The 12,100-nt window shown below is 49.0% G+C and overlaps 1 protein-coding gene across 2 annotated transcripts; it reads right to left on the bottom strand.

Moving 5' to 3' along the window:
- Positions 1-545: 545 nt before the first annotated feature.
- zscan2 (zinc finger and SCAN domain containing 2) lies at positions 546-8,878 on the bottom strand. 2 transcript variants are annotated; one of them, XM_002943686.5, is made up of 3 exons: positions 8,735-8,878; positions 6,709-6,782; positions 546-2,718 (listed from the first exon to the last, which is right to left on the bottom strand). In XM_002943686.5, the coding sequence occupies exons 1-3, from the start codon at positions 8,743-8,745 to the stop codon at positions 1,328-1,330; spliced, it is 1,476 nt and encodes a 491-aa protein (XP_002943732.2). In that variant the 5' UTR covers positions 8,746-8,878; the 3' UTR covers positions 546-1,327. The 2 variants fall into 2 exon arrangements, with proteins under 2 accessions (XP_002943732.2, XP_012810081.1); XM_012954627.3 differs by having other exon boundaries at positions 6,637-6,782; positions 8,735-8,866.
- Positions 8,879-12,100: the final 3,222 nt, after the last annotated feature.

Below are 12,100 nucleotides of genomic sequence, written 5' to 3'. Positions count from 1 at the left end.
GCTTTTCTGAGGCTTTGTTGCCCCAGGGTATATTTGATTTTTGCCCCAAACATTAAATGAGATAACATTATGGTCACTGTTATACCGGGGGACTTGTACTTGCAAATTATTTTGCTGGACTTTTTACAATCTGTGACAAGCTCCCCCATAAACTTCTGCCCCCCCTACCTTATTATCCCCATAACTTATTCCTTGATATTGACCTTTATATTGGCCGCTTTCATTATGCTTATCATTGATTTGATGAGGACTCTCCCCTAGTTTCCATATCTGAGCCCTTACTGACGCTTATCCATCGGAGCCCTTTTTGCCCCCCAGTATTCAGTACTCTGAGCCTTATTACCTCACCCTAATAATCATTAGCCAAAGCCTCAGCCTAGTGTATCTGATTGGTACCTATTATACTACAATTATGGGATACCCACCGGCCATCTTTGTTTAATGAGAAAAACCTTCATTACTTATCAAGGAAGAGCAAACAAGTGCTCGGGAACGGGTCGGGAACCCTCTGTGAACATTACGGAGAGTTAGCAAAGACACAATGAGTTCACTTTTCATTTAGTAAATGATGGTGTATGAGGATAAATAATGATAATAGTGAATGATGTTGGCTTTATGCCTTTGACCTACCAACTTGCATTTCTGGAGAGAGGGAAATAATACAGAGAACGTACGGTTTTAATGAAGGTAAATGTCCCACATTCAGTCTGCCGGGCAGGAACGTATCATACATAACCCTAATCTCTACCTAAACATCAAGTAAAGGCTAATTCTGTGTAGAACTCCTTCTCTCCTCTTGCACTAAATCTCCCCATCAGTCACCGTGCTTTGTGCTCCACAGGGAACAATGTCACGGCACATTCTTCCTGTTCCCTATGGTATGGGCTTTATATTCAATAGGAGTCCATTACATGCTGTTATCATGAGTTCAGCCAATGTCCTGCTCATCTCGGGACACACACACATGTAGAGTAATTGCTACACCATTAAGTGCTTTCTGCTACATAGGGACACAGTTTGCCCCCCCCCCCCGGTTTCACCCCACAGGTAGAGGCTTCAAGTCCTATAATGTGTTTTAGATGCTCTTCCTTCTTAGATATTAATGAATGAACGAGAATATTTGTAGAGCTATGTAACATTAATTGCTTTTGTTTTTTTTCATAAGCATTTCCCACAAATAGGAGGTGCTCAGTTCCTGGTATCTGCCAATCAGCTCCTACGATGCCCAGAACATGGCATATGAGTCAGGCTCTTTGGGTAGGAGCCTCTTGTTTCTGGCATCCCTCTCCATACGGAGAAATACGTTAGGGGCAGCACAACGCCCACTCTATAAGCATGAGGGTTCCGTACTATGGGACCGCTGATGTGTGACCAGCTGATAGCTCCAACAGAAGCTCCGCCCACACTCAATACAGGTATAGGGCTTCTCCCCAGTGTGTACCCTCTGATGTCTGACAAGCTGATAGCTCCAACTGAATTTTTTCCCACACTCCAAACACGAGTATGGCTTCTCCCCCGTGTGGGTCCTCTGGTGTTTGTTATAATCCGAGTTGCGGCTGAAGTTCTTCCCACAGATGAGGCACTGGAAGGGCTTTTCATTGCTGTGAGTTACGCGGTGCCGGTCACAGCCGACTTTATCTATGAAACTTTTGCCACACTCCGGACAGGTATAGGGTTTCTCCCCGGTGTGAATCCGCTGGTGCGTTACCAGCACGGAGCGCTGACTGAAGCTCTTGCCACAAGCGGCGCACGTATAGGGTTTCTCCCCGGTGTGTATTCTCTGGTGCATGACCAGCTTGGAGCTTTCACTGAAGCTTTTGCCGCAGTCATTGCACGTGTAGGGCCTCTCTCCAGTGTGAGTGCGCTTATGAGTGATCAGATGTGAGCGCACACTGAAACTCTTGCCACAGTCGCTGCATGAATACGGCCGCTCCCCTGTGTGAGTTCTCTGGTGTATCACCAACTTGGAGCTTTCACTGAAGCTTTTGCCACACTCGATACACGTGTAGGGCCTCTCCCCCGTGTGAGTCCTCTGGTGCCGGACCAGCTGGGAGCTTTCGCTGAACCGCTTCCCGCAGTCAGAACATGCAAAGGGTTTCTCTCCGGTGTGGATTTTGTGGTGCCGGATGAGAAGAGAGCAGGAGGTGAAGCTCTTTCCACACTCGATGCAGGGGAAGGGTCTCTCTCCGGTGTGATTGCGGTGGTGCTGGATAAGGAGGGATTTCTGGCTGAACCTTTTGCCACATGTGGTGCATAGGAAAGGCTTAACTTTAGTGCTCGTTTTCTTCTGGGATTTGGCAGATCTGTTGGTGCAGAGTGTCTGCGACCCTGCGGTCAGATGCTGCTCACTGGTTTCATTCGCCGCGCTCTCTGGCGGCATAATGTATGTGAACGGGTCCCTTTGTGGGTACAAGTCAGTGCTAAAAGAACTAGCGGATGGCACGTCCGAGCGTGCAGACAGGGTGCTCCAGGGGGTTCCATGGGGGGATGGAGCAGACTCCTTCATGCATTCAGGCTTAACCAGCGACCCTGGGACATCCCCACTGATTGTCACATCTAGGAGCAATCTCTCCGGAGAACTTCTGCTGGGATTTCTGTGGGTTTTGACGGGTTTCCGCCGACGCCTAATGCTCTGTTCTCCTGCGCACGGTTTGGGGACATCTCTTTCAGTAGTTTCTGGCAGATCCGGCAGAGAGATATCTTCAAGACATCTCATATCTAGAGAAGGAATAACATTCAATGGTAAGATAATATTGCATTTTATTGGCTTTTAGTTGGAAAACAAGAGCTGTAAAGAAGGGTTCCATCCCCTGCAGCCTCGGGAGGCCTCAGTATATCCCTCAGTGTCCCAGTCAGGGCTCCCTGCTGATTTGTGCACAATTCTACGGTGCCCCCTCCCTCGTCTGACTGGGAAGAGCTGAATCATCTCAAACATAACTGATTGGCTGAGACAGTTCTTTGGGTGTATGGGTTATGCATGAGTTAATGGTATTTGCCATGTATATAGAGAGCATAGTTATCTCCCCTCCGTTGCACATTGTCCTCCCCCCCCATCTTAGTTAGTTCCATTTTTATTTTATACTTTTTATTTTGTGAATAAATATACCACTTATTTAGAGGTTCGGCTGTCTCAGTTCAATCAGCGCCCCAAAAAAGAGCAGCTCCATCAGTGAGGAGTCAGGGGAATGTAATACACTTATGGGGAAGGTTTATTCACTGTAAAGAAGTGGGATGGAATAGTATGGCTGCTTCTCTAGGGAGCGGTGTGACTGAGCTGTGTCCCATTGCCCCTTGTCTGTTCTACTGGTGCCATTGCCCCTTGTCTGTTCTACTGGTGCCATTGCCCCTTGTCTGTTCTACTGGTGCCATTGCCCCTTGTCTGTTCTACTGGTACCAGTGCCCCTTGTCTGTTCTACTGGTGCCATTGCCCCTTGTCTGTTCTACTGGTGCCATTGCCCCTTGTCTGTTCTACTGGTGCCATTGCCCCTTGTCTGTTCTACTGGTGCCATTGCCCCTTGTCTGTTCTACTGGTGCCATTGCCCCTTGTCTGTTCTACTGGTGCCATTGCCCCTTGTCTGTTCTACTGGTACCAGTGCCCCTTGTCTGTTCTACTGGTGCCAGTGCCCCTTGTCTGTTCTACTGGTGCCATTGCCCCTTGTCTGTTCTACTGGTGCCATTGCCCCTTGTCTGTTCTACTGGTGCCATTGCCCCTTGTCTGTTCTACTGGTGCCATTGCCCCTTGTCTGTTCTACTGGTACCAGTGCCCCTTGTCTGTTCTACTGGTGCCATTGCCCCTTGTCTGTTCTACTGGTGCCATTGCCCCTTGCCTTTTCTACTGGTACCATTGCCCCTTGTCTGTTCTACTGGTGCCATTGCCCCTTGTCTGTTCAACTGGTGCCATTGCCCCTTGTCTGTTCAACTGGTGCCATTGCCCCTTGTCTGTTCTACTGGTGCCATTGCCCCTTGTCTGTTCTACTGGTGCCATTGCTCCTTGCCTGTTCTACTGGTACCATTGCCCCTTGCCTGTTCTACTGGTACCATTGCTCCTTGCCTTTACTACTGGTACCATTGCCCCTTGTCTGTTCTACTGGTGCCATTGCCCCTTGCCTTTACCACTGGTACCATTGCTCCTTGCCTTTACTACTGGTACCATTGCCCCTTGTCTGTTCTACTGGTACCATTGCCCTTGCCTTTTCTACTGGTACCATTGCCCCTTGTCTGTTCTACTGGTGCCATTGCCCCTTGTCTGTTCTACTGGTGCCATTGCCCCTTGTCTGTTCTACTGGCGCCATTGCTCCTTGCCTGTTCTACTGGTACCATTGCTCCTTGCCTTTACTACTGGTACCATTGCCCCTTGTCTGTTCTACTGGTGCCATTGCCCCTTGCCTTTACCACTGGTACCATTGCCCCTTGCCTTTACCACTGGTACCATTGCTCCTTGCCTTTACTACTGGTACCATTGCCCCTTGCCTTTTCTACTGGTACCATTGCCCCTTGCCTTTTCTACTGGTACCATTGCCCCTTGTCTGTTCTACTGGTACCATTGCCCCTTGCCTTTTCTACTGGTGCCATTGCCCCTTGTCTGTTCTACTGGTACCATTGCCCCTTGCCTTTTCTACTGGTACCATTGCCCCTTGCCTGTTCTACTGGTACCATTGCCCCTTGCCTTTTCTACTGGTGCCATTGCTCCTTGCCTTTACTACTGGTACCATTGCCCCATGCCTTTTCTACTGGTGCCATTGCCCCTTGTCTGTTCTACTGGTACCATTGCCCCTTGCCTTTTCTACTGGTACCATTGCCCCTTGTCTGTTCTACTGGTACCATTGCCCCTTGCCTTTTCTACTGGTGCCATTGCCCCTTGCCTTTTCTACTGGTGCCATTGCTCCTTGCCTTTACTACTGGTACCATTGCCCCTTGCCTTTTCTACTGGTGCCATTGCCCCTTGTCTGTTCTACTGGTACCATTGCCCCTTGTCTGTTCTACTGGTACCATTGCCCCTTGCCTGTTCTACTGGTGCCATTGCCCCTTGCCTTTTCTACTGGTGCCATTGCCCCTTGCCTTTTCTACTGGTACCATTGCCCCTTGTCTGTTCTACTGGTACCATTGCCCCTTGCCTTTTCTACTGGTGCCATTGCCCCTTGCCTTTTCTACTGGTGCCATTGCTCCTTGCCTTTACTACTGGTACCATTGCCCCTTTCCTTTTCTACTGGTGCCATTGCCCCTTGTCTGTTCTACTGGTGCCATTGCCCCTTGTCTGTTCTACTGGTACCATTGCCCCTTGTCTGTTCTACTGGTACCATTGCCCCTTGTCTGTTCTACTGGTACCATTGCCCCTTGTCTGTTCTACTGGTACCATTGCCCCTTGCCTGTTCTACTGGTGCCATTGCCCCTTGCCTTTTCTACTGGTGCCATTGCTCCTTGCCTTTACTACTGGTACCATTGCTCCTTGCCTTTACTACTGGTACCATTGCCCCTTAACCAGTTCTACTGGTACCATTGCCCCTTGCGTTTTCTACTGGTACCATTGCCCCTTGCGTTTTCTACTGGTACCTTTGCCCCTTGCCTGTTCTACTGGTACCATTGCTCCTTGCCTTTACTACTGGTACCATTGCCCCTGGTCTGTTCTACTGGTGCCATTGCCCCTTGTCTGTTCTACTGGTACCATTGCTCCTTGTCTGTTCTACTGGTGCCATTGCCCCTTGTCTGTTCTACTGGTACCATTGCTCCTTGCCTGTTCTACTGGTACCATTGCCCCTTGTCTGTTCTACTGGTGCCATTGCCCCTTGTCTGCTCTACTGGTACCATTGCCCCTTGCCTGTTCTACTGGTACCATTGCCCCTTGCCTGTTCTACTGGTGCCATTGCCCCTTGTCTGTTCTACTGGTGCCATTGCCCCTTGCCTTTTCTACTGGTACCATTGCCCTTTGTCTGTTCTACTGGTACCATTGCCCCTTGCCTGTTCTACTGGTACCATTGCCCCTTGCCTTTACTACTGGTACCATTGCCCCTTGCCTTTACTACTGGTACCATTGCTCCTTGCCTTTTGTACTGGTACCATTGCTCCTTGCCTTTTCTACTGGTACCATTGCTCCTTGCCTTTTGTACTGGTACCATTGCTCCTTGCCTTTTGTACTGGTACCATTGCTCCTTGCCTTTTGTACTGGTACCATTGCTCCTTGCCTTTTCTACTGGTACCATTGCTCCTTGCCTTTTGTACTGGTACCATTGCTCCTTGCCTTTTCTACTGGTACCATTGCTCCTTGCCTTTTGTACTGGTACCATTGCCCCTTGCCTTTTCTACTGGTACCATTGCTCCTTTCCTTTTGTACTGGTACCATTGCTCCTTGCCTTTTCTACTGGTACCATTGCTCCTTGCCTTTTGTACTGGTACCATTGCTCCTTGCCTTTTGTGCTGGTACTGGTACCATTACTCTTTGGCACTGGTACCATTCTGGCCCTCTCTAATGGTAACCAGTGGGGTAACTATAGAGGAAGCAAACCTTGCAGTTGTGATGGGGGGGGGGCCTACCTACCTGGCTGAGGAGCAGGGTGAGTGGGTTGGTGCCCCTCTGAGGGTTTTTTTGCGGGGGGGGGGGGGTATGAGCGCGACACTGTAACGCCACTGATGGAAACATACTTTGATTTCTCTGTGTTTTCAGTTTTCCCATTGCTCAGTGCTGCTCGCCATTCCCATTCCTGCATCACCAACCTGTGCCTGGAGACTGCAAAGGGCTTTCCTCTGGGTCCCCCCTTTCCTGCATGTCCGAACCCGAACCCCTAAAACTAACAGAAAAGACAAATGTAATATATGTACATAGAGAACTCACACACAATGCATTTATATTTGTACTATATTCTCTTCATAAATAAACTGCTCTTACACACACACACACTCACACACACACACTTTCTAACATCGTTTTAACCATTTTATAGGGTTAATTTTGTATAGTACATACACTCCCCCCTCCCCGTGCTGTCAGTATGCAGTATACAGGCAGTATATAGGCAGATTACAGGCAGTATACAGGGAGTATACAGGCAGTATATAGGCAGTATACAGGGAGTATACAGGCAGTGTATAGGCAGTATACAAGCAGTATACAGGGAGTATACAGGGAGTATACAGGCAGTGTATAAGCAGCATACAGGCAGTATATAGGGAGTATATAAGTAGATTACAGGCAGTATACAGGGAGTATATATGCAGTATACAGGGAGTATATAGGCAGTAAACAGGCAGTGTATAGGCAGTATACAGGCAGTATACAAGCAGTGTACAAGCAGTATACAGGGAGTATACAGGCAGTACACATGCAGTATATAGGGAGTATACAGGCAGTATATAGGCAGTGTATAAGCAGCATACAGGCAGTGTATAGGCAGTATACAAGCAGTATATAGGGAGTATACAGGGAGTATATAGGCAGTATATAGGCAGTATACAGACAGTGTATAAGCAGCATACAGGCAGTGTATAGGCAGTATATAGGGAGTATACAGGCAGTATAGAGGGAGTATATAGGCAATATACAGGCAGTATATAGGGAGTATACAGGGAGTATACAGGCAGTGTATAAACAGTATATAGGCAGTATACAGGCAGTATATAGGGAGTATACAGGCAGTATATAAGCAGTATATAGGCAGTAAACAGGCAGTATATAGGGAGTATACAGGGAGTATACAGGCAGTGTATAAGCAGTATATAGGCAGTATACAGGGAGTATACAGGCAGTGTATAAGCAGTATATAGGCAGTAAACAGGCAGTATATAGGGAGTATACAGGGAGTATACAGGCAGTATACAGGCAGTGTATAAGCAGTATAAAAGGAGTATACAGGCAGTATATAGGCAGTAAAAAGGCAGTATATAGGCAGTATAAAAGGAGTATACAGGCAGTATACAGGCAGTATATAGGCAGTAAAAAGGCAGTATATAGGCAGTATATAGGGAGTATACAGGCAGTATATAGGGAGTATACAGGCAGTGTATAAGCAGTATATAGGCAGTAAACAGGCAGTATATAGGGAGTATACAGGGAGTATACAGGCAGTGTATAAGCAGTATATAGGCAGTATACAGGCAGTATATAGGCAGTAAAAAGGCAGTATATAGGGAGTATACAGGGAGTATAAAGGCAGTGTATAAGCAGTATATAGGCAGTATACAGGGAGTATACAGGCAGTATACAGGGATTATACAGGCAGTATATAGGGAGTATACAGGCTGTATACAGGCAGTATATAGGGAGTATACAGGCAGTACATAGGGAGTATACAGGCAGTACATAGGGAGTATACAGGGATTATACAGGCAGTATACAGCCAGTATATAGGGAGTATACAGGCAGTATATATAGGGAGTAAACAGGCAGTATACAGCATTATATAGGGAGTATACAGGCAGTATATAGGGAGTATACAGGCAGTATATAGGGAGTATACAGGCAGTATACAGTGAGTATACAGGCAGTATACAGGGAGTATATAGGGAGTATACAGGGAGTATACAGGCCGTATACAGGCAGTATATAGGGAGTATATAGGGAGTATACAGGCAGTGTATAAGCAGTATATAGGCAGTATATAGGGAGTATACAGGCAGTATATAGGCAGTATATAGGCAGTATATAGGGAGTATATAGGCAGTATATAGGGAGTATATAGGCAGTATATAGGGAGTATACAGTACCGGCACATTCAGTATAAATAACAATCTATTCTGTACTCACTTGGGCTCCATGCAGAGCTGTGATGTCACTTCCTGTTTGAATGCAGAATCTTTATGTGCAGGAAACAGAGAGACAGAGAGAGAGGCAGCGAGTGCTGGGAATTATCTCCCCCCCCCCCCACTCCTGTCAGTTTGTATCCCGGGGGGGGCACAGTCCTGCCGCAGGCTAAACAGCAATAGAATAATATCATATAGTCTGTACTGTTACAGGCTCCTCCCATTACACTGACCCCCCCCCCACTCCTGTCAGTTTGTATCCCAGGGGGGGGCACAGTCCTGCCGCAGGCTAAACAGCAATAGAATAATATCATATAGTCTGTACTGTTACAGGCTGCTCCCATTACACTGACCCCCCCCCCACTCCTGTCAGTTTGTATCCCCGGGGGGGGCACAGTCCTGCCGCAGGCTAAACAGCAATAGAATAATATCATATAGTCTGTACTGTTACAGGCTGCTCCCATTACACTGACCCCCCCCACTCCTGTCAGTTTGTATCCCCGGGGGGGGGGGGGCACAGTCCTGCCGCAGGCTAAACAGCAATAGAATAATATCATATAGTCTGTACTGTTACAGGCTGCTCCCATTACACTGACCCCCCCCCCACACTCCTGTCAGTTTGTATCCCCGGGGGGGGGGGGGGGCACAGTCCTGCCGCAGGCTAAACAGCAATAGAATAATATCATATAGTCTGTACTGTTACAGGCTCCTCCCATTACACTGACCCCACCCCCCCCCACTCCTGTCAGTTTGTATCCCGGGGGGGGCACAGTCCTGCCGCAGGCTAAACAGCAATAGAATAATATCATATAGTCTGTACTGTTACAGGCTCCTCCCATTACACTGACCCCCCCCCCCCCACTCCTGTCAGTTTGTATCCCGGGGGGGGCACAGTCCTGCCGCAGGCTAAACAGCAATAGAATAATATCATATAGTCTGTACTGTTACAGGCTCCTCCCATTACACTGACCCCCCCCCCCCCCCACTCCTGTCAGTTTGTATCCCGGGGGGGGCACAGTCCTGCCGCAGGCTAAACAGCAATAGAATAATATCATATAGTCTGTACTGTTACAGGCTCCTCCCATTACACTGACCCCCCCCCACTCCTGTCAGTTTGTATCACCGGGGGGGGCACAGTCCTGCCACAGGCTAAACAGCAATAGAATAATATCATATAGTCTGTACTGTTACAGGCTCCTCCCATTACACTGACCCCCCCCCACTCCTGTCAGTTTGTATCCCGGGGGGGGCACAGTCCTGCCGCAGGCTAAACAGCAATAGAATAATATCATATAGTCTGTACTGTTACAGGCTTCTTCCATTAGACTGACCCCCCCCCCCACTCCTGTCAGTTTGTATCCCCGGGGGGGCACAGTCCTGCCGCAGGCTAAACAGCAATAGAATAATATCATATAGTCTGTACTGTTACAGGCTCCTCCCATTACACTGACCCCCCCCCACTCCTGTCAGTTTGTATCCCCGGGGGGGGGCACAGTCCTGCCGCAGGCTAAACAGCAATAGAATAATATCATATAGTCTGTACTGTTACAGGCTCCTCCCATTACACTGACCCCCCCCCCACTCCTGTCAGTTTGTATCCCGGGGGGGGGGGCACAGTCCTGCCGCAGGCTAAACAGCAATAGAATAATATCATATAGTCTGTACTGTTACAGGCTCCTCCCATTACACTGACCCCCCCCACTCCTGTCAGTTTGTATCCCCGGGGGGGGGCACAGTCCTGCCGCAGGCTAAACAGCAATAGAATAATATCATATAGTCTGTACTGTTACAGGCTCCTCCCATTACACTGACCCCCCCCCCCACTCCTGTCAGTTTGTATCCCGGGGGGGGGGCACAGTCCTGCCGCAGGCTAAACAGCAATAGAATAATATCATATAGTCTGTACTGTTACAGGCTGCTCCCATTACACTGACCCCCCCCCCCACTCCTGTCAGTTTGTATCCCGGGGGGGGGCACAGTCCTGCCGCAGGCTAAACAGCAATAGAATAATATCATATAGTCTGTACTGTTACAGGCTCTTCCCATTACACTGACCCCCCCCCACTCCTGTCAGTTTGTATCCCCGGGGGGGGGGGCACAGTCCTGCCGCAGGCTAAACAGCAATAGAATAATATCATATAGTCTGTACTGTTACAGGCTCCTCCCATTACACTGACCCCCCCAAATCATTAAAAGACAAAGTGCCCTCATCCAGGGATGGACTGGGGGGGGTGCAGGGCCCACCAGGCTGCCACCCCAGGGGCCCCCACCCGACCCCTCCCCTGAGTGCCTGACCGGCAGCCGGGGGAGCACCCGGTGGTGATCAGGTCTGCAGCAGAACAGTCTGACCCAGCGCCCATATACACCCATATACACCCATATGCACCCATATACACCCATATACACTCATATACACCCATATACACCCATATACACCCATATACACCCATATACACCCATATACACTCATATACACCCATATACACCCATATACACCCATATACACTCATATACACCCATATGCACCCACATACACCCATATACCAAAGTCTTTTTGCTCCTTCTGCTTCTGCCCCCACTGGAAGCAAAATTTATTTTTAACTGTAGGAAAAGATTGGAAGTGCCCATAAGGCGCCCAAGGGATGAGAGTTCCTGCTCCATGGGACCTTCCTTGTTCCCCAGTACATTTACCTCAGAACTTTCCCTCTTCTGGGTTCCCGGTTCAGGTAGGGCCCTGCTGTGCAATGGTTGGTAGCCATGTGGCCTTCCTGTGTTTCCACTGTAGCTTTTGGTGGCAAATGTTGTCCCCTCCCCCATCCTCCTTACCTGCCCAGCGGCAGCAGCGGTGCTGAGTGTTTGGGCTGCTCCGTCAGGCCAGTCCCAGGCTTCATCAAGATCTAGGCCTGGTGGTTTGGCTGCTAAGAGCCAGCATGTGTATGAAGCAGATGGCCAGGAAAAACACCTTTATGGCCCAGCAGATGATGTTACTCTGGATTTACCTGCACTGGAGCCAGGAGATCAGGGCTCCCAGATCAACATGGCTGCCTGTATCGGGGCTTCCAGATCAACATGGCTGCCTGTATCAGGGCTTCTGGACCAACATGGCTGCCTGTATCAGGGCTTTCAGATCAACATGGCTGCCTGTATCAGTTCTCCCAGATCAACATGGCTGCCAGTATCAGGGCTTTCAGATCAACATGGCTGCCTGTATCAGGGCTTTCAGATCAACATGGCTGCCTGTATCGGGGCTTCCGGATCAACATGGCTGCCTGTATCAGGGCTCCCAGATCAACATGGCTGCCTGTATCAGGGCTCCCGGATCAACATGGCTGCCTGTATCAGGGCTTCCGGATCAACATGGCTGCCTGTA

This window comes from Xenopus tropicalis, chromosome 2, assembly GCF_000004195.4.
Source record: "Xenopus tropicalis strain Nigerian chromosome 2, UCB_Xtro_10.0, whole genome shotgun sequence".
Classification (NCBI taxonomy): Eukaryota; Metazoa; Chordata; class Amphibia; order Anura; family Pipidae; genus Xenopus; species Xenopus tropicalis.
Note: the sequence above shows the minus strand (reverse complement) of the source record. Positions and strands in the feature narration are given on the sequence as shown.

Coding starts and splice junctions, on each gene's coding strand:
- zscan2 (XM_002943686.5), bottom strand. Junction 2,719..6,708: donor TTTGCAGTCTCCAGGCACAG/GTTGGTGATGCA, acceptor TTCCTTCTCTAG/ATATGAGATGTCTTGAAGAT.